This window comes from Rattus norvegicus, chromosome 4 (genome assembly GCF_036323735.1).
Source record: "Rattus norvegicus strain BN/NHsdMcwi chromosome 4, GRCr8, whole genome shotgun sequence".
NCBI lineage: Eukaryota > Metazoa > Chordata > Mammalia > Rodentia > Muridae > Rattus > Rattus norvegicus.
This window is the reverse complement of record NC_086022.1, coordinates 154157116-154183110: the sequence shown is the minus strand read 5'-3', so window position 1 is coordinate 154183110 and position 25995 is coordinate 154157116. Positions and strand designations below refer to the sequence as shown.

At 53.7% G+C, this 25995-nt stretch overlaps 2 protein-coding genes across 7 annotated transcripts in view; one reads left to right on the top strand and one right to left on the bottom strand.

Annotated features, from left to right (window-relative positions):
- Nucleotides 1-25995, bottom strand: part of Cacna2d4 (calcium voltage-gated channel auxiliary subunit alpha2delta 4) — a 116493-nt gene that overhangs the window by 14259 nt on the left and 76239 nt on the right. For 3 of the 4 annotated variants that reach the window (XM_063286109.1, NM_001191751.2, XM_063286110.1), the window contains 3 exons: nt 4200-4261; nt 2791-2835; nt 2540-2602 (listed from right to left, as the gene is read on the bottom strand). In XM_063286109.1, coding sequence (XP_063142179.1) covers nt 2540-2602; nt 2791-2835; nt 4200-4261 — 170 coding nt within the window. Of the gene's footprint in view, nt 1-2539; nt 2603-2790; nt 2836-4199; nt 4262-10214; nt 10357-25995 lie in introns of those variants that run through there. The other variant, XM_063286111.1, reaches the window with a different exon arrangement.
- On the top strand, nt 2722-24946 carry Lrtm2 (leucine-rich repeats and transmembrane domains 2). Of its 3 annotated transcripts, XM_017592888.3 has the most exons (6): nt 2722-2929; nt 10506-10617; nt 15470-15664; nt 16123-16255; nt 18814-19404; nt 22368-24946. In XM_017592888.3, exons 4-6 carry the CDS (start codon nt 16189-16191, stop codon nt 22817-22819), a joined length of 1110 nt encoding a protein of 369 aa, XP_017448377.1. In that variant the 5' UTR covers nt 2722-2929; nt 10506-10617; nt 15470-15664; nt 16123-16188; the 3' UTR covers nt 22820-24946. The 3 variants fall into 3 exon arrangements, with proteins under 3 accessions (XP_017448377.1, XP_017448379.1, NP_001102900.1); XM_017592890.3 differs by lacking the exon at nt 2722-2929 and having other exon boundaries at nt 10314-10617; nt 15470-15574; NM_001109430.2 differs by lacking the exon at nt 2722-2929 and having other exon boundaries at nt 10434-10617; nt 22368-24943.

The following is a 25995-nucleotide window of genomic DNA, read 5'->3' as shown; positions in this document are numbered from 1 at the left end:
GACTCAGGGTGGCCACTAGGCGATAGGGACTTGTACACTCCTTATGTCCCCCAGACAAAACTGGTTTGAGTTCACTAACTCTCCCCAGATAACAAGATCCCCGCAGAGACCTGTCTCTACCCCATAGCACCACACAAGCCCTGCACATGGTTGTTCATTGGAGGGGTGTGTGTGTGTGTGTGTGTGTGTGTGTGTGTGTGTGTTGGGGGGTGTCTTGGAGCTGGCAGAAGCCTCTAGAAGCTAGTTTCATTTATACTCCTAGTAAAGGATTTGGATTAGCTTGTGAGCCTATGAAAAACACAGGACATGAAGGCACATAAGCTGACTACTTAAAATAGAGACTGAAATGCATGTTACGTCAAATATAAATCTCAGAACAAACTGACTGATTCTGCAGTGTCCTGGGATTATAATTCATGAGCTCTAGGTAGAACGGGGACAAAGCAACCCAATGCGTCATTCAAGGACCCCGGGGTCTCCTTCCCTGAGGAGGCCATACTTTTGCTGCTTGTCTTAGGGACAAAGGTTGGCAAGCTAGGGCTGAGAGCTCCGTTTGGTCTATTGGAGACCTACGTGGATTCTTGATCAAAGAATGGCCCTTTTGTTTTCAGATGGTTGGGGGAAAATCAAAAGGCCATTAATATTTCAGGCTCATGAACATTGCATGAGATGCTTCAGTATCCATAGCCGGTCCTGTTGAAACAGAGCCCGCTCGCTCGCTCGTGCGTCCTGTGCCTCAGCTCTGCTTGGTTGCCATCAGAGCTGAGGCGTCCAATTCTCAAAGCCGAGGACCCTCAAATGCTCTCTGCCCTTCCACGGGCCCCCCTGGCCCACGCTCTGGCTATGGTCTTCCCTTGCCTGAGCAAACCACCTGACTCCCTCTGCTACTCCTTAGGTTCATGGCAGCCTTTAGACCCTTGAGCGGCCCAACAGGAGACCACAGCCATTCATGGTCGTATGGCAGTGGGACGGAAGTGATTGAGACACCTTGTGGTCCTTGGGCTTCCTCAGCCAGAGTCAACTTTTGTTTTCAGACAGAAAAGATCATCTCTGTGTGGAGAAGGGCGATGGCTGGGAAAATTGGGAAAGGCGGGAAAAGGAAGGAGGCTGAACCGGCAGTCAGGTGCCAGGACTAATGATTGGCTGGAGTTCTGTCAAGTGTCCTGATTGACAGCCCAGGCCTCTCCAGTAGGAGGAAAACAGTGAAAGCAGCCTTCTGTTCTCAGCTCTTGCTGGACACTACTTAAGAACAGTCATGTCTGGCCAGTGGCAGTGGCATATGCCTTTAATTCCTGCACAGAGGCAGAGGCAGAGTGAGTTCCAGGATAGCCAGGACTATACAGAGAAACCCTGTCTCACCATCCCCCCCCCAAAAAAAAAACAAACAAAACAAAACAAACAAGGAGGAAGGGGAGGAGGGAGAGGGGGAGGGGGACAGGAAGAAGGGAGGGGCAGGGGGAGGGGGGAACTGTCCCTGGGGTTCTATCTCCACAGTCCTTTGGTCCCCTTCTCTCTACCTTCTATCTGTGCCCAGTCTCCTGGTACTCTAGCTCTGCTTCCTGTCATGTTCTGACAGTTTCCTTGGACACTCAGTCCCATGTGCAGGAGGCTACAGTATGTCTTCAGGGAACAGAGACGACCCTGACCATGACCCTGGTCAGTGTCAGCTCTGATCCTGCAACTCTGCCAATATCCAGGCACCTGGAGCCTCCAGCTTGGGGTTGAGCCCTGACATCAGGTGGCCCAGCTTCTGGTTTTCAGGAGGGAGAAACTGAGGCACAGATGCGGAAAGGAACATACCCCTTCCTGTTGGAGAGCTGCAGGCTTGTGTCACGCAGCTGGTTCAGGGGGATATGTTCAGGTTTAGTTCCAGGCTGAACAGGCTTCTTTTAAAGTATAATTCCTGGCTAATTTTAGGGTCTGATCTGTGGCTGAGCAGATATAAAATTACCATCGTGGCTTCCGCTTTTGCCTGAGTAGGTGGCTGGAGGGAAGGCAGGCTGCTGTATGAAGCCAGGATGGTCCCCATGCCCTTGTTAGCCTATGGGTGCCCTGGCTTGTTGGCTAGAATCTAACAGCCAGAGAGGAGCACAGAGGTGGGGGACAGTCCCTCTGGACATCGTGATGTCTACCATGGGGTGGGAGTGTGGACAGAGCAGGCAGCAGGAGTACTTAGGGCTCAAAAGTCCCTGATGGTTGTGTGGCAGAGGGGGCAGGGCACATGGTGGCCGTGCAGCCAGGCTCTCTCAGAGCTGTCCTCTTATTGAGTGGCTCCTTCAACATGCAACATGCGCAACACTCGGGGCACTTCCTCTCAGCACTTCTCAGAGAGGTCAGCTTAGTCACAGTTAACGTTTTTGCATTTGAATGGTGCTCCCTGTTTGACATCTTGCTTTGTCTTCTTGGATTGGGGAACAGCTTCTACCCAGATTTGCCTCAATGTGGAAGGCCCCAGCTTTGGCCTCTTTGGCTGATGTAGCCACTAAGCTCTAGACTTCCTCCTGCCCTCTCCTTTCAGCTCTGGTTCCTCGTCACTCACCTCTTGGGGTCTCTCTGAGATCAGGATGAAGCCATTGTTGTCTATGACGAAGCAGTCCAGATCCTGGGGGAGAGGTCAGGACGGGAAGTCAGAGCCAGGGCCATTGCTGGCTCCAGCCCTCCTACTCACTCTAGCAGCTGAGGAGGGCTGAACCCTGCAGTCAGGGTCAGGAAGGGGGCATTAGGGAAAGAAGTTGTCCACAGAGAGACACAGGACACCGGATTCTGCCTGTGCTCTGGGGAAGAACTTACAGTGTCCTGGCAGCGCTTCGGGCAGGGCCCCTCTACAGTGTTGCACTGGAAGGAGAAGGGGACACCGTGAACAGTGTGCACCGTCGTGGGTGTAAGTGCACGCTCCATGTGTGCGCCTCTATGTAGCATCAAGCGTGAGGTATGTGTTTATATGAATACAATGTGTGTGTGCTGTAGGTAAGCTCGTGCGTGGTGTGTATGTGGAGTATTTGAACACATTTTATGTGTGGTATATATGTGGTATGCATGTTCTGTGTGCAGGTGTACGTGTGTGGTATACATGTGGCATGTATGTTCTGTGTGTAGGTATACATGTGTGGTATACATGTGGTATGTATGTTCTGTGTGCAGGTATACATGTGTGGTATACATGCATTATGTATGTTGTGTGCAGGTATACATGTGTGGTATACATGCATTATGTATGTTGTGTGCAGGTATACATGTGTGGTATACATGTGGTATGTATGTTCTGTGTGCAGGTATACATGTGTGGTATACATGTGGTATGTATGTTCTGTGTGCAGGTGTATATCTGTATATGCGCAGTGTGCTGTGGAGACGAAGTATCTGTATATAGTGTCTTGTATATGAAGGCGTGTGGACTGTCTTGTATGTGGAGGGTCTGTGGTTAGTGTGTCTGTATCTATGTCCTGTGTGGTGCCTTCAGGGGGTACCTATTCTATGTGGAGAATCTGCCTGTGGTAGATGCAGTGATAAGGGCATGCCTTGTGTACCAGGCATGTGCACATGTGTGGCTGTGTCTCAGCAACAGGGTACCGAGGGCAGGCTATGCTCTTCTGAGAACAAACATGGGCCACCTGGGGCTTTCATAAGATGGATGGGTTCTTATTGTCCCACTTCACCTCCACACCCTATTACCTTTACTGTGCAACTGCCTGTGCCCAAGGCAAGGGATGACTGACAGCAGGGAGTGAAGGGGCAGAGGAAGCATTTTACTATGAGGACGACTCTGGCTAGAAGGATAGTAAAGACGCGCGTGCGTGCGTGTATGTGTGTGTGTGTGTGTGTGTGTGTGTGTGTGTGTGTGTGTGTGTGTACAGATAGAGCAAGAGAAAGTTCCCAGGAGCCTGGGCAGCAAATGGGGCCTGGGCCTTGGAGGGAGGGGCCCAGTGAAGCTCTGCCTTACTCAGTAGCAGACAAGGCCAGCATGGTTTGGGGGCAACAGCAATCATCCTGTTTTTCCCTTTGCCTTGGGTCTGATCAGGGACAGAGCACTGGGGTGAGAAGGGGAAGAGGCCTAACATGCAGGGTTCAGGAAAGGGCAGGAAAGGCAGAAAGAGAATGGGGGTGTCTCCTGTGGCACTGATGGGCCAGGCTATGGGGACAGTCCTCTATGGATGACCTGTTGAGTCCTCTCCCCACTTATGGGCCCCCAGTCACCCTACCTGCTGCATGGCTGCCCAGAACTGGCGCTGGAGGTAGTCCGCTTGCATCTGGATGCCCACGGCTGCAGGGAACAGGAAGGAGGGCAGGGCCAGATTAATGTTTGGGGAGGGAGGAGACGGTGAGAGAAGAGAATACTAGCAAAATGGAGAGTGGCTGACAGGGGAGAAACAGGGCAGGTGGAAACAATGAAGGCTGAGTCTCTGGTAAGGGACATCCAGGGTCTCTGGGAGCAGGAGCCGGGTAGGAATCCCAGCCAGTGGCTTCTCCCAGTGAGAAGAGCAGTACCAAGAGATGCCTGAGAAAGCCAGAGATCCATGAGAACAGCTTCTGGCTTCCTCTCAGGTCCCTGGCACACTCACTGTGAGCTCTTTTCCCTTTGACCCAGTTGAAAAAAGAAGCCGGGGAGAGCATTGTTTGTACAAGGTCATGGGACCAAAGGTGGCAAACCGAGTCGGGAATGAAGGCCTTCGTGAGTCTGGTCACTCACAGGCCTCATGGATCCCAGCCCTGGCTGGTCCAATGACCTCTGTAAGTCCAGTCCCTGTTTCCCTGTTCACGCGGAGCTGCGGAAGGCCGAGCCATAGCCAGACCACCCAAGTTTGCGAGGCCATTTCCTGGAGACTAGGGAGGCCGTCATAGCACAGATGTTTCTCTTGTGATGTCTGCCATTACAGGAACCATCTGCCTCTTTGATTCCCAAATAGGTCTGGAGAACCCAAGGGGGCACTCACATACTAAGAGAAATCTGGGACAAAGAACGACAGGAGAACTTGGGGCCAAAGAATAGAAAGAAAAGGCAGGGCTATGCCGAGTAGAAGCCCTACAAAGTAGGCCAACTTCTTAGTGTCTAGAATAATATTAAAGGCGTTCTGGGTGCTCCGAGTGAGTCAGGCACCTTTGCAGGCGGGAGGGTGTTTGATTCTTCACAGGCTGGCGCTAGCCTCATTTAGACTCCATGGGCTGAGGGAATGGAAGCCAAGTAGAGGGTCCATGGCTCAGCTAAGTTGCCAGCCAGGAAGTAAACTTAGCTTCGGCCTGGGGCCCTGAGCCTGTAAGGAAGGCATAGCTCTGAGTTCTTCACTGGATGTCTGGGCGGGAGGCCTGGCGGGAAAACGGTCTGCGGCTCGTGGGCAGGCCTCTCATACACTCTGAGCACAGGATTGACTTCCTCATCATTACGTCACTTGCTAAGAGACTCTAAAGTCACTCGATGCCCATTCCGACTCTAGTGCCCGCTGGCTCGTCCCCGGTGCACTTGTGTCCCACTATGGCACGGGGTGTAGATCTGCATCTTTTCTCAAAGACAGTGGGTATCCAGCCTGGCATGAGCCTGGGACGTTTAGCGGGGAAGGGGATGACAGAGTAGTCATGCCAGCAGAGTTTCAGCACTTTCCAGGCCCCAGTCTTGCTCCGGCCCACTAGGGCAATGAGTGGAGATTGTCACTGTCACCGAGCTGCATCCCCAGACTTTTTGGTGTTTTTCATTTTGAAGCAAGGTTTTGCTAAGTTGCCCGGGCCAGCCTTGAACTTGTGATGTGTCGGCCTCAACCTCTTGAGTAGCTGTGATTACAAGCGTGTACCTCTGTTGAGGCTCAGGGGACAGGAAGTTACAAGGGCTGGATTCTCTAGACCAGAGCCTCCGGAGCACAGTTGTAAGAGTTTGCAGCTGAAAGAAACTGAGGTCCTAGGAGGCCCCTCCTCTCCCCTATGGCCTCAGGATTTCTGAGGTGGATCTGGGGAGCCTCTGGGATAGGGGCAGTCAGGCTTAAAGGTCCAGATGGCTGAAAGGGGTAGGTGGGCAGGTAGATCCATGAGAGGAAACACAGATATAGCACGCCATCCCAAGTGGGCAAGTGCTCTGTCCCAGCAAGTGTGGTGGCACTTAGCGCTCACCTTTTCCTCTGAGGGTGCGGGGCCCCGTTCTGCCCTTTTCCCTTTCTCACTGAGGAATGCCCTGGTGCTCACTACACAGATCTCCTTCACTGGCGGAGACACTTCCTGCTTCCAAGCACAGGCAGAGGGTGGCCGTGCTGATGTTGAGGACAGTCGACCCCTTGGGATGGAAGGAAGCTTATGATGCCATCCTTGGCTCCAGTAGTCAAAGGGTCCCAGATTATTTCTAGAATGGAACTCTACTCTTGCCTCAGCGGCTCAGGGTGGGGCCCACGGAGCCGTGCAATTTCCAAGATGGAGGAGTGTCCATGACTCCATTAGGGAGGTCTGGAGAAGGGAGGGTTTGAGACTACCTTAGTGAAAGCCAGGTTTCAGGGCCCCTTGGCTAGAAATGAGGCCTGGGTGAAAGGTAGCTCTCGGCAGTTCCAGCCCCGGCTCCTACGTGACCAGCTGCAGAATTTGGTATATTCTGGTAGCCCCCTGAGGCACTATGCCACGCGAGACATTTCCTCAAGGTCTGAATGGAGCTGAGCCCACCCTCTGCCTGAAGGCTGACCTCGCACTGCCTGCCTTTCAAGGCCCATTCTTTCCATGCTGGTGGTTTCTCTTGGTTCACCTCGGTTCTGAAGGCATTGGTTTCAGGACTCCATACCATAATGAGTACACACTGCTCATTTTTGCTGCGACCGCCAAGCCAACCTTCTCTTTTTTAGTATATGTGCTGCCGAAGCGAGCACAAGCCACCTTCTCTTGCAATGAGCTTTTAGGGTTCCAGTTTCCTCCTCTGGCCTTCCTTCCATCCATTCTCCATATGACCACAGTGATCTCTCAGAAGGTCAAACCCCACCACTCATTTCCTTGACCCCCCCCCCACAACCTTCCCATTTAGAGCAAAACTTAGATCCCTGCAAACTCACGAGGCAGCCTTGCCGGTGTCTTTGGCTTCAGCTTGAATCACCGTCTTCCTCACACATGTCAGTTCATTCTACTTCAGGGCATCAACTCAGTTGACTCTTTCTGGAATGCTCTTACCCTAGAGCTCTACAGGGTTGGCTGGCATCATCAGATCTCTTTAAAAAACCAGCTCAAACCTCACCACCTGGCACAGACTTCCTCGACCTCCCCAGATAAAGCAAACTTCACCATCATCATTCTCCCCTTCTCTCTCCCTCTCCCCCTCCCCCTCTCTCCCTCTCTGTTCACCTCTCTCTCCCCATCCCCCTCTCCCTCTTTCCCTCATTATTTCCTCTCTCCCTTTCTCCCTCTGTCTCCCCCTCTCTCTTCCTCTTCCCCTCTCCCCCTCCCCCTGCCCCTCCCTCCTCTCCTCTCTCCCTCCCTTTTCACCTCTCTCTCCGTATCCCCCTCCCCTTCTCTCCCCTTCCCCTCTCTCCCTCTCTCCCTCCCTTTTCACTTCTCTCTCCGTATCCCCCTCCCCTTCTCTCCCCTTCCCCCCTCTCCCTCTCTCCCTTCCCCTCTCTCCCTCATTATTTGCTCTCTCCCTGTCTCCCTCTGTCTTCCCCCTATCTCTTCCTCTTCCCCTCTTCCCTCCCCCTCTTATTGCTGTTTTATTTTCTAAGTGATGAGATTTGTTTACATAGTTGATGTCTCACCCCTTGGAGTGGGGTTCACAGAGGGCAAGCAGACTGAGCTCTGATTCTGGATCTAGCGTCCCACTGTCACATACCAAAGCTCAGTAAATGTTTCTTGGGCTAAGTAAATAAATGTGTCAGCACTTGACAGGGGGGCAAGTTCCTGGGTGACCCCACTTCCCAGTCTGCTCAGGTTCAGGCCTTCCTAGCCTCCCCTCCTCCCTGGAGCATCCATTCATCACCCACGGTGACCTGCCACCTAAGAGATTCATCTCTGTGCCCCAGACCCTTTAGCAATCCACTGGGAAATGAGAGATTTAAGTGAGAAATGAAGTGAACCTTCCTTTTGGTAAGAAGGGCAAGACGCTGATAGAGAAGTGGAAAGAGAGCAAGAGGCACAGAATCTTCAGCCAGGGCTGCCCTGCCGGAGGCTCTCACCCCCAGGCTTGCCTTAGTCCTGTGCTGGCACACTTTCGGACGGAGCTCAGCCTTCAGGCCCAGGATCCCTGCTCTGTTGCTGTGGTAGACTCTAAGGACCAGAGGTTCCTGGTGATTCACCAAAGTGCCCGGGAGGACAATCTTCCTGACTCACCTGCTACCTGTTGTGTGGCTGCATCTGCCCAGAATTTTTGACGAGGAGAGGCAAGGGGTAGGAAGCCTGGCTAAGCTGCTTTCCTAGGGTAGTTAAGAGAGCTTTCCTTATGGTTGGGTCTGATTGGATCCCGGCTCAGATCCTGACCTTGGTTTGTGAGGAACCCCATAGATGAAGGGTAAGTCTCAGATGACTTTCTACCTGCCACAGCTTACTTTCTCCCGCTCCTGTCCTTCCTGCCCCAAGCTACCTCCCCATCACTTCCTGCGGTCCCTCCACAGGGACTGTGTTTTCCTCCAACACCCCAGTGCTTTGGAGTCCTCTCAGCTGGGTTCATAGCCTGACAGAGCTCCTCAGTGAGACCACAGGCAGCTGACCTGTGGTGCTGCACACACAAAACAGCACATTCGTGTACACACACACACACACACACACTCCCCCCTCTGGAGCACCAACTTTTCCCTGCTGGCCTCTGCACCTACATTAATCCTTCTTGGCCTCTCACTGGCTAAACAGAGAGTATGAGGGAGGGGCCTGATTTCTGCAGCTGTTAGCTGTGGCCCTGGCAGGTACTCAGTGAGCACCCGCGGCAAGAATTCCAGGGTGGAAGCAACCATGGAGCTCCACCCACCTGCTTATTCTGTAAGGAGAGAACTCAGCAAGGGGTAACTGCTTAGCTGGTTACTGCTTGAGAAGCAAAACTGTAGACTTCACCAACAGGAGGGCATAGAGGGGTGTGGGTGATAGGAAAAGGTAAGGCAAGCTACCCCCAAACAGCTCACAATACAGGACAAAAAGCTACCCCACAGATTTCTCTGTGATCAGAACTGCAGAGTGGCACAGAGAGAACATTCCCTGCAGAGGGGATGCTGAGGTGGTGTTAATTTTACCTCTGTGTGTGTGTGTATGTGTGTGTGTGTGTGTGTGTGTGTGTGTGTGTGTGTGTGTGTGTGTGTTCATCACAACCTGTGGGAGTCTCTGCCCTGTGGGTTCTGGGGATTGACCTCAGACTATTAGGCTGGATGACAAATGATGCTACCTGCTAGGAGAGCCATCTCGCCTCACACCCCTTCTGGAGCTGAGTTTTTAAGGCAGGGGTAGATCACTATGGGCGGACATCACCATGCTCCTGAAGGGCCTGTTTTCCTGAGATAGGAGGTGGGCATGTGTTAGGGTAGTGGCTGGCTGCCTTGTTGGAAGGACAGGCACAGGGGACTTCAGGGACAAATGGGACCCTCTCGGCTCTGTTGGATTGCAGTCCTGAATCAAGGTGCCCCCAGCCTTCAGCCCAGCCCTGAATGTGACATAGAGGAAGGACCCTGGGATACATATTCATGCTGTGTTAGCTTCAAGCCAGACCATCTGCTGGACAGGAAGGATGTAAAGGCATGAGGCAGGATTCATGCTGCAGGCTGGGAAGGCCGGCTTCTCTGGCTGAGCCTCTGGCTCAGTCCAGCGTTGGAAGGAACACTCTCCATGCCAGTGAATGGGAATTTGCTAGACTTGTTTTGTCTTGATTGGGAGAGAGGCCTTTCCATTCATGGACACAGCTTTCTGACCCATCCTTTTGACCAGCAAGGCCTCCTTCAGTTCCCTGTGGGCACTGAGGCACATGGTCCTCCAGGTTGTAGCTGCCTGCTCTGACACTCCACTTTCCCAAATAGTCCTGGCCAAGGGTGGTCACATCTAGCCCCTTGTCTAAAGGGTCCTCTGAGGACCCTCAGCGCCTCTCTTGCAAGAGAACTCTAAGGAGCTGGCTTTTCCTTGTCACAGCTGGGGTCTGACACAGGAGACAGACCCAGTGTTCCAGTAGGTCTAAGACAGTCAGACGGACTGTGATCTGTCTGGGTCCTGCACCCTTTAAAAGGTCCTCCTGCCTTCCAAACGAACAGAGATGGACGCTTGCAGGAGTACTGGGAGGTGAGAGGAGACAAGGGTACCTCTAGTCTTGGGCAGCGGAGATTCACCCACAAACGCTCTCCTGCTGCCACAGAGCTTCGGAGGCCGGTGCGCGCGCCCGCCATCGCAGATGCGCCCCAGCTGTCACTCCGCCGCGCGCTCTCCTCCCTCCGCTCGCTTGCTGTTGAGCACGCGCGCTCTGATCCTTTTGCCTCTCCCCCTCTTCGGTCTGTCTTCCTCCCGCCCTCCCTCTTTCGCTTCAGTTTGTCGCTGACCCCACAGCCCCCTCCCCGGCAGTGGCAGCTCAGCCTGCGGGTCCGCCTCTTTTACAGGCGCTGTCCAGTCTCCCGCTGCCCTGAACCAGACTGAACATCCCCACGTTCTGCCTGCCAAGCTGCCCGTGTCCAGCTACCTGGTCTGAGCATCAGGTCCCATTGCAAAAAGGTGAGTTGCGAGCGGCTTCTGGGAGAGAATGGGGTTGGCCCAAAAGAAGGGATGGCTTGGGTAGGGGAACTAGGGACCACCTGTCCTTGCACAATTAGCAGGGCTTTCTTCCCAGGGCAGTTGCCGAGGTGGGGTGGGGGAACCACTTAGGAGCAGATACCTGGGAAACCCAAAGATACAGAGCATTAGGAACTCTGACTCCTCAGTGCTGGGGACATAGCTGTGTATTCTGCTAAAGAGGGGGTGTGGAGGAGGGGACAGGGAGGAGAGCAATGCTGGTGCCACATGATGGCCCCGGGTAGCATGGAAATGTCCCTGCAGCAGGAGGAGCGGCAGCTATGGGAGGGGGAGACAGCTTGGGTGTTGGAAACAGGCTGGCATTCTGAGAGCCTTGAATGGGGGTGGAGGACCCACTGATTGAGGCAAAGGCTGGACCTTTATACCGGTCGCTCTGGGAGCTTGCTGGCCTTCAGGTAGCTGTCCTTGGACAAGGGTGCAAAGGAGCCCTTCCTAGTTGGAATAGTCTTTGCAGTCCTGATGGAGCCTCCCTGGTGGGGGTGTGGCTGGGAGTGAAGGAGGGGTGTCTGGTAGTTCTTCCTTACAAACCCAGGACTTGATTTTAGCACACTGGATGACCAGACAGGCCAGGAACCTGAGACGCTTAGGTGGTCCACCACTGCACAATGGCCTTTGCAGCAGGTGGGACAGATGCCTTCGGAGCACTGGGCACTCAGTGTAGGGGGCAGCATACAGAGAGGTCACAGTCACCTGGCTGCCTGGCTCACATGGGCATGGATGCCCGACTAGGAGCAGGACCTTGGTTTTCAGGAGCCCCAGGCCCATTTCATAACGCTGGATTCTGCCCAGGAATCTGCAGTTCAAATTCCTGTATGGCCGGCAGGTCTGGGACTGGGCTCTGATTGGTTGCTCAGCCTCCCACCCCCCAGCTGTCTGCATTCCAGGGTGGTGGTGGGGATGTTGGCACCAGGCTGCCAGGGTTTGTTGGGCATTGCCTTGTGTGACTCAGATTGACAGGCCCACAGCTTAGATAACTACAGCAGGTGGGGGGAGGGGAAGGAGCCAGCATGTGGCACTGGGCGGGGGAAGTCCAGCTGGTAGGGAAATCCAACATCAGCTTCCAAGCTGCCAAGAAGAGCCCAGCGCTCCCACCCCCACCTTCCCACCACAGGAGGGCTCTGGCTCTGCCAGAAGAGGGAGACGGGGAAAACCAAGCAGGGCAGGGAAAGAGGCGACTTCTTAAGCCCCCTAGCTGTGTTCTTTGAGGTTTGGCTAGAGGATGTGTCTGTACTCAGGAGAGGGTCACCCTCTTCTCTTTTTCCAAGTGTCAAGACCCAGAGCCAGGGTCTTGCTTTCACCAGGTGTGTGGCAAAGGAGGGAGCTCGAATGGGTGATTGTGTGTACAAGGTTGGGAAGACGGGGGAGCCAGGGTGAGGCTTTGGTGGTGGGGGAGTGATTTTTCTTGGCTCTTGCCCAGGGAGGCATTTGAATGGTGGGAGCCTCCCAGGTCCGCAGTGGCTTCTTCAGCTTCACAGAGCAACCCCTTGTGTGTAGGGTTTCCTTCCTACTCTGCTTTCCAAGGTTCTGTCAGAGGCAGGGAGAACTGGACAAGGAAAGTGGCTCAAGAAGCTGGTGGGGAGAAGACAGGGTGCTGAGAGGGACCTGGAGGAAGGGTGTGCGGCTGTTCCAAGCAGAAGGGGTTTAGAAACTGCTTCACTGGACAGTATGGACTCAGAGGTGACTGACAGGGGGCAGATGTGGGGGTATTTTCTAGAAGGGCCTCGTGACCAGACAGGTGACAACAGCTCAGGGGACGTTTCAGTTTCCCGTGTTCTGGGCTACCAGGAATTCCAGTTGCCTAGACTAGATGTCCAGACTCCCTGGAAGTCCTCTAAGATAGGACAGGATGCCTTGCAGGCCACTGGCTAGCCTTGCGCTTCCCTGAAGAACCAATCGGGTAGAGCACTCTGCTCTACCCTTTCTGCTTCCCTCTGCGGGTGCATAGAGATGGGGGAGGGGATGCAGGAGCCTTGACCCAGGAGAGACATCCTGGGGACGCACATGAATGGGGCCAGGAATCAGGAGCCGAGGGCACTCCCTGCTGCACACTGTTAATACCTGATTGGAGGGGCACTAAGAAGGAGCTCAGAGGAATCTTGTGAATCTCAGGCCTGGGCTGAGGTGTTTGTTTTTTTTTTTTGTTTTTTTTTTTTCTTTTCTTTTTTTGGTTTTTAGCTGAGTGTAAGCCCACATCATGGGGAGAGTAGGCCTCCATCTGTGGGAGAAACTGGAGGGCAGGTGCACTCTGTCATCCTAACCTCAATGTTCCTCAAGCAAGCCTAGCTGGCTGCTCCAAGCTGGGGGAGGGGGCAGCTAGGGTTCCAGGGGAAACAGCTCCCACACCCTATCAGTAGTAGGTACAGCAGCCATTGAGCCAGCAGGAACATGTGAGGCCTCTGGCTGCCCCTGCTCCTGCCTCACCGGTCTGCTGTTCCCACCCTCCACTCCCCACATCCCCTCGCTCCCAGCCCTGAGGGATTTTCTTGGTTCCTTCCAGCCTCTGGGTAGGAAGGGGACCGGAATGGCTGTTTGCTCAGACACTGATGAGAGATGCCTTATAAACTGTGAAGTTCTGTGTGGATGAGGGCTGTATGTCTCTGTTTCTGAAGCAGCCTTTACCTGAGGGATAGACAGGGCTGAGGCCGGAACCTGGGAGGGCCACCGAGTCAGAAGTTTTGTGGGCAGGGAATGGGTCCAATCGATATTCTTCCGTTCGCCTAACCTTTTCCATGCCTCAGTTTCCCTACGATGCTGATAACGACTCTAACCTTACTGAACTGTACGGGCATCAAGAACACAGTGCTGTGTTGGTCTTCGACTGTGGCCAATAGCATCTCCCCATGTAAAAGGTTTGTAGGAGGTCCTCAGGTTGGTGCCCTTGTCTTGGCCTGCCTTAGGCAAGGCTAATTAAGGCTCTGAGTGAGCCCTGGACTTATTTTTCCTTTGAATCTGCCATTTTCTGTCCCAGCTCCTCCAGGCTAGCCGTATGCAGCCTATGCTGTCCCCAGTTGCCTGACCTAGAGTTGTACCAGCATGGCCTTCTGGGTAGCTGTTAGACCCAGGCTGAGTCTGCTGGCCTGGGGTGATTTTGGTGGTGTGGGTCCTGAGAGTTAGCATTTCTGAAAGGTTCCAGGCTAGCTGATCTTTCTAGTCCATCAGAGTCAAAACTGCATGTTTCTGGTTTGGGAGGTCTAAAGGTTGGTCGATCCTAGCTTATCAGCTCCATTCTCCAACCTGAGTCCAGGGATCCTCCTGGGCCCAGCCTTGCCCCACTTTGTTCTCTTGTTTCTGGGGATAAGGTAAAATACAGGTTAATGTTGGGAGCGGGTCCTGAAGGTGGGGGTGGAGCGTGGGGGGTAGGGGTTGTGGTGGTGGGGACAGCTTTCCTTCAAGTAGGACCTCCAACTCTGTTCTGTCTCCCACTCCCACAGAGTGTTGATTTATTCCAGCAGTCGGCCAGGCCTGCTGCAGCAGCTGTCCTCTGCCTCCCAATGTAGGTCACCCCTTTCCTGAGGAGTCTCTGCGTTTCAGGGGCAGAAGGGTCTTTTTGCTGGGAGGTGTGTGAGTGGACCTGGAGTAGAAAGGCTAGGAAGTGCCCCTCCCCCACGTCTCTCCAAGCATCAGGATGGCACTGACATTAATCAGAGGAGACAGTCAGCTACCTAGACAGAGCGGGGGGTATCTTCTCCTAGACTCCTGGCCTCCTTTCTCCAGAGGATCCCAGTCACCAGAGTCCTTTCGGCTACTTCAGTAGACAGCAACCCCACCCCCCATTCCCACCCCCATCTGCACTGTTTGCTCATGGCCCCTTGGCATCACAAGCAAGTGGCACTGAGGGGGCAAAATGGGAGGGCGAACCTTCCTGGAACCTCAGGTGGAGTCAACCTGAAGGAGGCTTCTCCATGGCCTGTCCTCCTGTGGGAGGGCACAGGCATGGGAGCAGAAGGTGCCTGGGCCTTCATCAATCCCTGGGCCTGAACAGAAATCCTGGCCTGGCTTTAAGGCTGCTTCGTGGGGTTCTGGGCAGCTCTTCCTTCCAGGCTGGGAGTGCCCCTGTGCCTCCCTGCCCTGGCTATGCTGGGACCATGAGGCATCCTTTTGCTGCCTGAATGATAGTGTCTGAGTGGTGCTGGAAAGCTGCCAGCAAGGCATGTTTATATGTGTGGGTGTGCATTCATGTGCCTACGTATCCCAGTACATGCCTAGCTCCTTGTGTGTGGGAGTGCATGTGTGCAGGCACGTGTGTTATGATACGCTTAGTTTTGTGTCTTTGTATGGGCCTACCTCGCTCTGCTCGAAGGTTGTGTCTGGGAGCTCTGTGCACACTCCAGTGTTTTCCCCACTAGGGCCCCTGCAGGGTGACAGCCATCAGGAAGTGGGTAAACAGCCTGACTCAGAAGGCTGTGACCCATCCTGACTTACCATGTAACCTTGGCAAGCCAGTTAGGATATCTGTGCATTTGGGTGGCTGTAGCCTGCTGAAGTGGTCCCAGAGAACAGGGTCCTTTGGCCCCTAAAAGGGAGCTGGGGTATACCACAGCCTTTGGTATCTGACCCTATCCTGGGAGGAGGAGGCTGGCAGGGTGCGGGTTCCGGCTTGTCATTTCAAAGCTCTTAACCACATCTAGCAGGGTGCTCAGGAGGCCTTGGGCTCCTTTAGGGGGCACTCAGTTGTGGAAGGCCCTAGAAAAAGTAAGCAGTCCACTTGTCCCGGGGAAGAGTAGCCTGATGCCTACACTTGGCCTACTGCTAGCCATTTTACCCTCTCTTCTAGGTCTTCCTGTCTCCGGGGCCAGCAGCAGAAGAGCAGGAACCCCTGAGCTGCCGCAGTTACCGATTGGCCAGCTGGCAGAAGTCCAAGCTTGTAATTCTCCCCAAGGTGGGCAGGGGGCAGTGAAGCAACTCACACCCTACCTGTCGGCAGGAACTAGGAAGGGAAGGGCCGGGCCTCTGCCTCCCCACAGCTATGGTAAGCTGGGTGGTGGGGGAGGAAGGGATGGGTGCATCTAGGTGGAGAGGCACAGGTGGGAGCTGGGATCTCATTTCCCTAGGAGAGATACGCCTTCACTTTCTCCCCTGTGGTGTTAAGCCCGGGGGAGGAAGCAATATTGCAAGGAAATAATTTTTAAAGCCCACCAGGGTGTATGGAGGCCTCAGGAGAGCGAGGGAAAGACAGGGGGGTATGGAGGGTAGGGGCCTAGGTTCGGCTGGCAGTTTTTGTGCCTTCCAGCTCGCCCCCAGGAGGTAAATATCTTGCTTGATCCTCTTGGCCCCCTCCTTGCAGAGCACCAGGAGAGGGGGTGAAGAATGTAAAGAGACACCCAGGCCTTGTCCCTGACCCCTGGGCCGGAACGGGCTCCAAACGCTTTGCTCCACCCATATCTCTCTCTCTCTCTCTCTCTCTCTCTCTCTCTCTCTCTCTCTCAGGACTGACAAGTGGCACATGCTGAGGGGCTCTCTCACTTCAGAGCTGCAGAGAGTGTGGGCTTCACCATGTTGGCACCAGGCGGTGGCCCAGAGCAGAGGAGCAAACTTGTCTTGCAGTGGAGACAGCTCTCCTGTGAGTATGGGCCCAGCCTGGGGGGTGGGTCGTGTGTATCTGATAGGGTGACAACATGATGTCTGACCTTCCTGGATGCCTGGGGCTTTGCTTCAGAGGCCTAGACTCATGCCCTTGTTAAGTAAAGATAGTCCATGCAGAGTGCTTTCCAGAGGCTGGGAGGAGGAGGCTAAACAGCTGGCTCTGCCCCATGTGTCTCCTTCTCTGGCAGTCACAAACCAAGAGTTCTATAGGAGAGCCATCCAGCTTCACTCCTTTTAACTGGGATCTGCAGTGTGTGCACCAGAGTGGAGAAATCAGCCCCAGAAGGGCCACAGTGCCAGCCAGCCTTGGCTATACAAAAGCTACCTTCACACTTGGCCTCAGCCATCTTGCCTGCTAGATGAAGCCAGAGGCCCCAGCAGGATCAGTATGCTGCAGAGTTCCCAGCTCTGTAGAGACACTAGGGAGTTCTTGGGGGTGCAGCAGTAGAAGAAGGGGTCATAGGGAGGGGATTCATTCCTCCCTCAACACACAGCACACTAAGGTAGCGGTGTTAGTAGACGCAGCCTTGTCTGTCCGTGAACATTCCCTTCAAAGGGACAAGGTCAGCCATGGCTGGTTTGCCCACAGCTACACAGTAAGAAGTGAGAAATGGCCAAAGGGACATTGCTCCACGTGACCTGCCCTGGTCTTTAGTCCAGGCGCCCTGACAGGGAGCTGCCTGAATTATTCACCAGGTGAATGGCTGATCCAGGGGCTCAGATCCCTTCCATCCCGGGTCACTCTGACACCTCTCAGTGCAGGAGTATGTTTTCTTGTCACTAGAGCTTTGGTGCAAGTCTGAATTTGGTAATGGGGAGGGGGTGGAGGAGAGGAGTGAGGGTTCCTCCCTCCCTATCCAGCTGCTGGTTTACCCACTAGAAAGGGTGCAGAATGTGGCTCTTGCCGCTGACTGTCCTTAAGGGGTCCCTCTCCTTTCCTCCCCTCTCCCTCCTTTTCCCTTCCTCTCCTCCCTTCTCCTCCCCTCCCCTGTCTCCCCTATCCTTCCCTCTGGTCTCCTCTACTCTTTGGTTTCTCTCTCCTTTCTCTCTTTCTCTTCCTCCTTCCACACCCCCTCCCTTCCTTCTTTCATTTTCTTTAGATAGCTGTTAGATAGCCCAGGTTAGTCTTAAACGAGTGATCTTGTCTCAGCCTCCTAAGTGCTGAAAACAAACGTGTGCACCCCACTTGGCTCCTCCTTGAAAGTAAAACATGAAGAGGGTGTGTGCATAAAGCAGTGTGTGTGTGTGTGTGTGTGTGTGTGTGTGTGTGTGCGCGCGCGCGCGCGCGCGATGGGGCAGGCTGACCCTGTAGATGGGCTCAGAGGGCTGGGAGGTCATTTCAGGTGGCCTCAGGTCCAGGGAGAGGTCTCCAGGTGACTGTATAACTAAGCTGTGCTCATTTTCCGCCAAAGTAGCTCAGATGTCGGCTTATAGCACGTTCTTCACTGTCATTAATCTCACGAGGGAGGGCAGGGAGAGTGTCATCCTGTCCTCCCCTCAAACTCTGCCCTCTGGGACTTTAGATGACCAGACATCCAGCAGACAGACTGGAGACTGTCTCATCTTGGTGCCCTGGCTGGGTTGGCTGTTGGCCATCCAAGTAGGGCCATCTGGGAGGTGACTGGCTTTGAACCTCCTCAGGTCTCCATCTGGAGGCTTTTCTTGGGACTCTGGGTTGATGCAACGGAGACAGAACTGTGTGAGCTTATTTTTCCGGGTACCCGGGCCTCTCTGGCACTTGGGGCAGTGGGCCTGACTACAGGCCTGCCATCAGAAAAGGTTGCTTTCTGGGGCTCACTTCCAGCAGCTGTGCCCAAGGTGGACCCATAAATTCTGCTCAGGAGAGTCTTGGGGAAAATAACAGGACATGGTAGGAGCCCTGTTACTTGATCCACCCAGAAATGCTACCTTGCCCACTAAGGCTAGAAATACGGGATGGGCTTAGCAGCTTCAGAGTTCAAGTGCAGACGGAGCCACTGCTGGTCAGACTTCTAGTGTTGCAAGCTGTGTGCTGTAGTGTGCGTTATCATCACAATGCACTGATGCAGGTCCTAGCCGGGCCTGGGTCCCACCTTAGACTTCAGACGCTGGTAAATGAACATCGTTTAAGATGCTGCAGGGAACATGCTCCACTCCCCTTTCATGCCCAAAGCATCTCAGTGTGAGGTGGGCTTTGGGTGGGGGTGAGGTTCCCTCGGGAAGGACCCAGCCTTGTGGCCACGGACTTTGAAAAGTTCCCCTGGTATTCTAAAATTTCATACTTGGTAAACAGCCGGGGCATTAGGGCATCTAGGTTCTGAGACACTTAGCAGTGGAGGTGTGGAGTGAGGACCTGCATGGCTTGTCTCCACTGACAAAAGTGACTTCCTGGTGACAGTGTGATGCCCTTGAACATGGGTGTTTCGGGCTCCTGAACACTTTCCTGTGTGGTCAATAAATACCTGTGATCCTACTGTAGCTTGTGTGTGAGCCGGGAAGGGGGAAACCGAGGCAGGAGTCTGAGCCTCTTACTCCCTCCTCCTGATTCCTCCCTAGGGATCACCTGCTGGATTGCCCTGTGTGCTGTGGAGGTGCTCCCTGCCTGCCCTTTCTCTTGCACATGTGACAGTCGCAGCTTGGAGGTGGACTGCAGTGGCCTGGGCCTCACCACTGTACCCCCGGATGTGCCGGCTGCCACCCAAAGCCTTTTGCTCCTGAACAATAAGCTGAGTGCCCTGCCAAGCTGGGCTTTCGCCAACCTGTCCAGCCTGCAGCGACTGGACCTGTCCAACAACTTTCTAGACCAGCTCCCGCGGTCCGTTTTCCAGGACCTGGTCAATCTGACGGAGCTTCAGCTTCGGAATAACAGTATCAGGACCCTGGACAGGGACCTGCTCCAGCACTCCCCACGACTTCGACATCTGGATTTGTCTATCAACGGCTTGGCCCAGCTGCCCCAGGGGCTTTTTGATGGGCTCCTGGCTCTACGATCCTTGTCCCTTCGCTCCAATCGTCTGCAGAGCCTGGACCGGCTGACGTTTGAGCCCCTGGCAAGCCTGCAGCTGCTTCAGGTTGGGGACAACCCGTGGGAGTGTGACTGCAACCTTCGAGAGTTCAAACACTGGCTTGAGTGGTTCTCTTACAGAGGTGAGCTCTACTACCCCACAGGCAAGAGGGAACTGGGATGAGGTTAGGGGGAAGAAGAGCTACAGCCCCCACCCCGAATATCGCTACTTCCTGCAGTCAGTGGAGGCCAGGTGCTGCTCATCTATGCTCGCTAAGACTCACTGAGGCTGTTCTGAAACCTGGCCTCCCTTTCTTAGGTTTCATGTGCTTTTTCTATGCTGTCTATCCCACCAGTATGCCGCTGGGCTTCCCTGATAGGACAGGAAGAGGAACAACCACTCTCCCCGAGAGTAATAAGGTCATCTGCCTCTTATATGGATGTGGGTGGGATGTAACTGAAACCCACAGACACAACCATTTTTCTGTGAAGGTGATATTAGAAAGAAATTTTGACAGGAAGCTTAACAAGCAGATGAATGGTTTGAGTTTTTCTTTCTTGTCCTTCCTTTTAAAAACACATTATCTATTTATTTGCACACGTGTCTGCTTGAGCACCTGTGCGTGTGCACAGGCCACAGAACGCATGTGATAAGTCAGAGGACAGCTTTAGGAGTGGTTCTCTCCTCCCACCAGGTATGCTCCAGGGATGTAACTCAGGTCATCAGGAATGTCAGCGGACTGTCAGCAAGTGGTTTTACCTGCTGTGCTATCCCGACAGCTCTTTATTGTTAGGTCAGAGCCTGACTCTTGGCCCAGGCCTGGAACTCATTTTGTATTCTAGGTTGAACCTAAACTCTGTGAGGCAACACCCCCTGCTCTCCTCCAACTTTAAAAAAGTTTTATCTGGGGGCTGGGGATTTAGCTCAGTGGTAGAGCGCTTACCTAGGAAGCGCAAGGCCCTGGGTTCGGTCCCCAGCTCCGAAAAAAAGAACCAAAAAAAAAAAAGTTTTATCTGTACTTTATGTGTATGTGTGTGTGCCCAAGGGTATTACACACATCACATGCATGCGGTGCCCCTAGAGGCCAGAAGAGGGCGTCTCCTGGAACTAAAGTTATAGGCAGCTGTTACCCACACAAGGTGGGTGCTAGGAACTGAACTGGTTCCCCAAAAGAACAGCAAGTATTCTTGCCTGCTGAGCCATCTTCCAGCCCCCCTCTTTCTTTAATCTGAGAAAGTTCTATAGCGAACAACTGAATTGATCAAATGAACGCTTAGCCAGGCTCGTGCCTGCCATGGCAGTGCTTGGGAGGTAGGAGCGGGGATCAGGAGTTCAATGGTCAGCCTGGATACGAGGGACAGTTGAATAAATAAGGAGAGAGGAAATGGAACAGAATGGGAGGGGAATAAGAAAGTACAGCGGTGAAAAGTGCCAGATCTTGTTTGAATTTTGGCCCTGCCACCTACTTACTAGCTGTGTGATCTTGAGAAGTTAATTAACATCTCTGTGGTGTATCTGTCAAAGGGAGAAAGGCCAATTGTGAGAATTAAATAGGGCAATGCACACAAGGTGGTTCGAGAAGTGCCCGGCATAAAGGAAGTGTTCGGCGGAGCGCTGATTCACGTGCTCATTTGCATTCACAGAACTGAGAGCGCCCAGGAAGACACAGTCGGTGCCCAGCACAAGGCAGCTGTTTGGTGTATGTGGAATTAACAAATCAGCACTAAAATTCTGAAAATAACACAATGCTTTCCCTCACTCTTACCCCATTCATTTCCTACCCAGCCACTAGCTCAATATTTCCATGCTGCTCAGATGCATTAATTAAAAAGCACTTTACAAACTATAAAGTGCTCTGAGATGTTAGTCACCATGATGATTGCTGATTTTGTAAGTGGAGAAATGATTAATGCTGTTGTCTAGGTTCCAGGTTACCGATACCTTTTTGTGCACATTATCTATTTTGATCTCTCGAGCAGCTAATCAAGATAGATATCCTCACTTAGTGGCTAAGAATCCGGAGATTCAGACATAATTAAATACTTTAGTTGGGTAATTTTCAGGTGCCTCTGCAGCCAGGATTCAACCTCGAGTCTCTATGAGGTCACCCCCTTCTCACTCCTAAGCTCTCTGCCATTCAAACCAATGGTGGTCATGGTTACATGCTCACTGGTATCGGCCTTTAGGGCACACCCTCGCCCTTAATACAGTAGGCAGGAGCCAGTTTCCCAGATCCGGTCTTCAGCCTTGCACTCCTTAAAAAAACAAAACAAAACCCAACCCATATGTTTCCATCGGGACCCTGAACATCTGAGGCTAAGATGGATGGACTTAGGGCGTCTGGGCTGGCAGAGGGAGCTCTCTTACCTTACCCAGCTAGGTACTGGTACTCTTCCTCTGCCCTGCCTGGCCTGCCCAGTGTCACAAGGGTGGTTTGGTGGCCTGTCTAAACACCCTAATCAACTCCAGTCTCCTGTGTCTCCAGGATTTGCTCCCTAACTATCTCTGAGCTGACACACCTGACAAGCCCAGGAAAACCATGCCCACTTCTTGTTCACAGACGCCAAAGCCCTGTGTAGGGAAGCAGATGAGGCAGGGGCCTTGCTTTCGTTCTCTTTCTGAGAGGGGCACAGGCCAAGGCTTGTGTTGAAAACAGTGGCAGGGGTTCATAGACATCAGTGAGCAGTCAGGTTTTAGTCTGGGCTATAGATTATAGATTAGTAGATTATAGTCTGGGCAGGGGCATAGTTCGATGTACCAAAGCCATGTCCTGAGCATGCCCCCAGCAGTTACTGTAGGTCAGCGTGACCTTGGAGGGACAGGCTTGAATGAGAGGGGTGGGGGATACTCTGTGAAATAAAAGTAAAGGTAATGTCCATTTCCAATGGCTTTGGCAGCAGTGGTGGCCTCCTCTGCGACGCAGCGCTCATAGCCCTTAGTCTATCGGTGCTGGTCCCTGCCCACTCTTACTCTTTCGTAATCAAGACTGACTACATTGCTGGCGGGACTGGGCTTTTTGTGCCTTTCGTTTGGAGGTCTGGTGGGGAGGGCAGGGCACCCCAGTTCTAGATGCTTGCTCACCCCCTCTTCTCTTCCTGGATGCAGGGGGGCGCCTGGACCAGCTTGCCTGCACCCTCCCCAAGGAGCTGAGGGGGAAGGACATGCGCGCGGTCCCCATGGAGATGTTTAACTACTGTTCCCAGCTAGAGGATGAGAACTCCGCTGGGCTGGATGCTCCAGGGCCACCATGCACCAAGGCCAGCCCAGAGCCTCCTAAACCTAAACCTGGGGCTGAGCCTGAGCCTGAGCCCAGCACTGCCTGCCCTCAAAAGCAGAGGTACCGGCCGGTGAGCGTGCGGCGAGCCATCGGCACCGTGATCATCGCCGGTGTCGTGTGTGGCATCGTCTGCATCATGATGGTGGTGGCTGCTGCTTATGGGTGTATCTACGCTTCCCTCATGGCCAAGTACCACCGGGAGCTCAAGAAGCGCCAGCCGCTGATGGGGGACCCCGAGGGTGAGCATGAAGATCAGAAGCAGATCTCCTCTGTGGCCTGAGAGCTGAGGGTCTGGCCCAGGTAGGACAGCAAGGAGACTCCATGGGACTGCTACCAAAAGGGCTGCCCTTCCCTCCATCACAGGCCCTGTCTCAGCCTGACACTGGCACTGCCTCCCTCAGCTCCCTGGTCCCAATCTCTCTCCAAGTCTCCCAGAAGCTTCCCTGGGGCCAGCGATTCCCGTGGAAGGCCTGCTCTGGGCCTCTTGTCTTTGGGACACCTGAGCTTTCCTGCAGGCTTCTGGCCACAGGGAGGAAAGAACCTACATTAGAGACATCATCTGCACTGAGCGCTTCCCTCCTGCCCAGGGCTACCACAGTGGTGACTCCCTACCTCTTGCTCATTTCCACTTCAGTCTGCATTAGGGCCTGGGAGGGAGGGACAGGAGGCCCAGAGGTAGATTTCTGTGACTCCTTTCAAAGCCAGAAAGAGATTCTTAAGTCCTTGCAGTGGGAAGCTTGTCCAGCTCTCAGCGGCTGGTGCCAGTGTGCAAACACCCCAGCCCTGTGATCTGGGTCCAATGCTTAGAAAAACCAAAGTGACTATAATGTCCCCCTTGGGTGGATGTCATTATGTCCCTTTATTTGCTATAGACCCCTTGGACTACATTGCTCCAGGTTTATGAATTCTATCCATACTTTTTGTTCTAGCGTGAGGTTTTAAGACAGGGCCTTACTCTTACTCTAACTCACTGTCAGACACAGGGCATCTCTGTAATGGTCCTGCAGATCAAAGTCACACACACACACACACACACACACACACACACACACACACACATGCACGCACGCACGGAAACAGAGACCATGAGAACTTGGGGCAGAGACCCACTCTCTTGAACCTAGAGACCACGGCTCCTCTTACTTCCATGATTACCGTCTTCCCATGTTATCAGGGGTTGGTCCTGAACAGTAACACAGGGATCCTTTGGGACCCTTGAAAGTGGGCCAAAGTATGCAGCTGGAGGAATTGCCCATTGCCATGGCAACCCTAGCACCTCTCCTGCTAGGTTTACCAGAGGGGTGTGTGTGTGTGTGTGTGTGTGTGTGTGTGTGTGTGTGTGTGTGTGCGTGCGTGCATGACAGGCTCCAGGCTTCTGAGAGCTCAGTTGCAGACCCCCTGGGCAGGTCTGGGAGCCTCCTCCCTGCCAGGTTCCAGGTACACCCAGCAGTTTCTACTTCTGCAACCTGGCTTCTCCCGTGTCCTCTGTCATCTGCATCCTTTGTTTGTGACCTCAAAGGCTGGGTCTGGGCTGTGCTCTGAGATTGGTGGCTCACCTTAAGGAAAGCAGATGTCAGGCTCCAGAAGGCTGGCTGCCTTCAACACATCCCCAACAGACTGCGGGAACGGAACAGGATGGCTACATTCTGTTCGGAGTCCTTGGCAATGGGGCTCTCTTTCCCAGGGGTTCATCAGCTCTGCCTGGTTTCCTGGGAGAGTGCAATTGCACCTGGACTACCCAGGCCAAACAATGGCCACAGTCCTACCTGGTATGGAGATTCTTTTTTTTTTTTGGTTCTTTTTTTCCGGAGCTGGGGACCGAACCCAGGGCCTTGCACTTCCTAGGCAAGCGCTCTACCACTGAGCTAAATCCCCAACCCCTGGTATGGAGATTCTTACTCCTGGGCTGTGCACGTTTTCGGGGTCACTGCCCTGTCTTCTAAACTGTCCCCTCCTTAGAGACTGGATACCTCTGTAGGAGATGCTAGACTGATATCTTGCCCTGGGAAGGGTCTTGGTAGTAGCCGGATAGACACGTAGGCACTGATGATACACCTATGAGCATCAGAGCAACCTCTCAGCCCTCCTCCTGGTCCTCTGCCACCTTCTCCACTAGCAGGGGTGAGTACAGGGAGTCTCGGGAGAGCCTCCAAGGTTGTCCTCTGGCTGGTAGACAGAGAGCACAGGCTGCCGTTCAGGATCATAGGATCCTCTAGGCTGGGCCACAGCCTTCCTTCCTCTTTTGGCTGGTGGGCCAATCCCAGAACCGGGATTTTCTAAGGGCCTGGGGGAGGGAGGGTGTTGTCAGTGGTGATATCTTTAGCCTGAGACAGAAGATTTTTAAAGGCAAAATTATATTTCTGGTTTGTCGTTTCAGAAGACCAATAAAGACTATTTTCCTATGTAATTCCTTGCTTCATTGGGTGGGAGGGGATGTGGGCATTGGGAGAGCGGTGTCCTGTCTCCCGGCTGTGCCAGGCAGCCACACCATTTGTGTCACCCTGATGCAGAGGGATCTATGTGACAGATGGGTCCCTTGCCCAGTACCCAGGACCTCAGGGCTGGGAGGGGTGTGAGAGCAGCATCCTGGGTACGAATTGGCTCAGGACAAGGGTGGTAAGCACTGGGCAGGGATGGGCTGGGATTTTAAACCTATCCATGCTCCTGCCTGGCAGTAACAGGTTTGAGCCTCAGGGCAGAGTGAAGCTTGTGCAGGAGAGGTGAGCAGACTCTGCTAGACATCCCCTGGGATCTGGGGAGGAGGGGCGGGCGTTGCTGGAGGCTCAGTGAGCTAATGCCTGCCACCTTGGTCTTTTAGGACTGGCTACATAAGCACCCCACACATGGGTTTAAGACGAGGTCCCTTCAGCCTGTAGGAAGCTCGAATTAGGGGCTAGAAAGATAGGGGTGCAGCAATGAAGAGGGGAGAGCAAGAAAGCCTGGCCTCTGGGTTGCTGGCCCAGCCCAGGAGGAAAAGCTTGGCTCCCTGTGGCCTCTTCATCTCCAGGGCAGGACTGGCCTCTAGCCCAGTGGTTCTGAACTCTTGGCCTTCAAAGACTCACAAGGAACCTTTGCTTTGGGAGCGTTCTTGGAATGACAACTCACTAAGTCAGGGAGATGTGAATCCCCAGGGTACACAAGGTCATACAGCCCCAGAGTCTCTCTTCCTAGGTGTGGTCAGAGCCAGGGTCACCTTCCTCTAGTCTCTCTATAGCAGAGCCACATCTGGTCTCACCTAAGCCCCCTGCAGGAGCAGCACAGCACAGTACAGCACAGCACACATTGCTACTGAAGCTAAAGGCGCAGTTCAAACAAGGAGACACGCAGAGGGCAACAGTCCTGTCTATCCAGACCCCTAATGTGACTCAAGTCTCTCCAGATGCAGGGCAGGCCTGGCACAGCCCCTGCCTAGACACTGTGCACCAGGGCCGCCTGTTCTGGAGAGTGTCAAGGCCC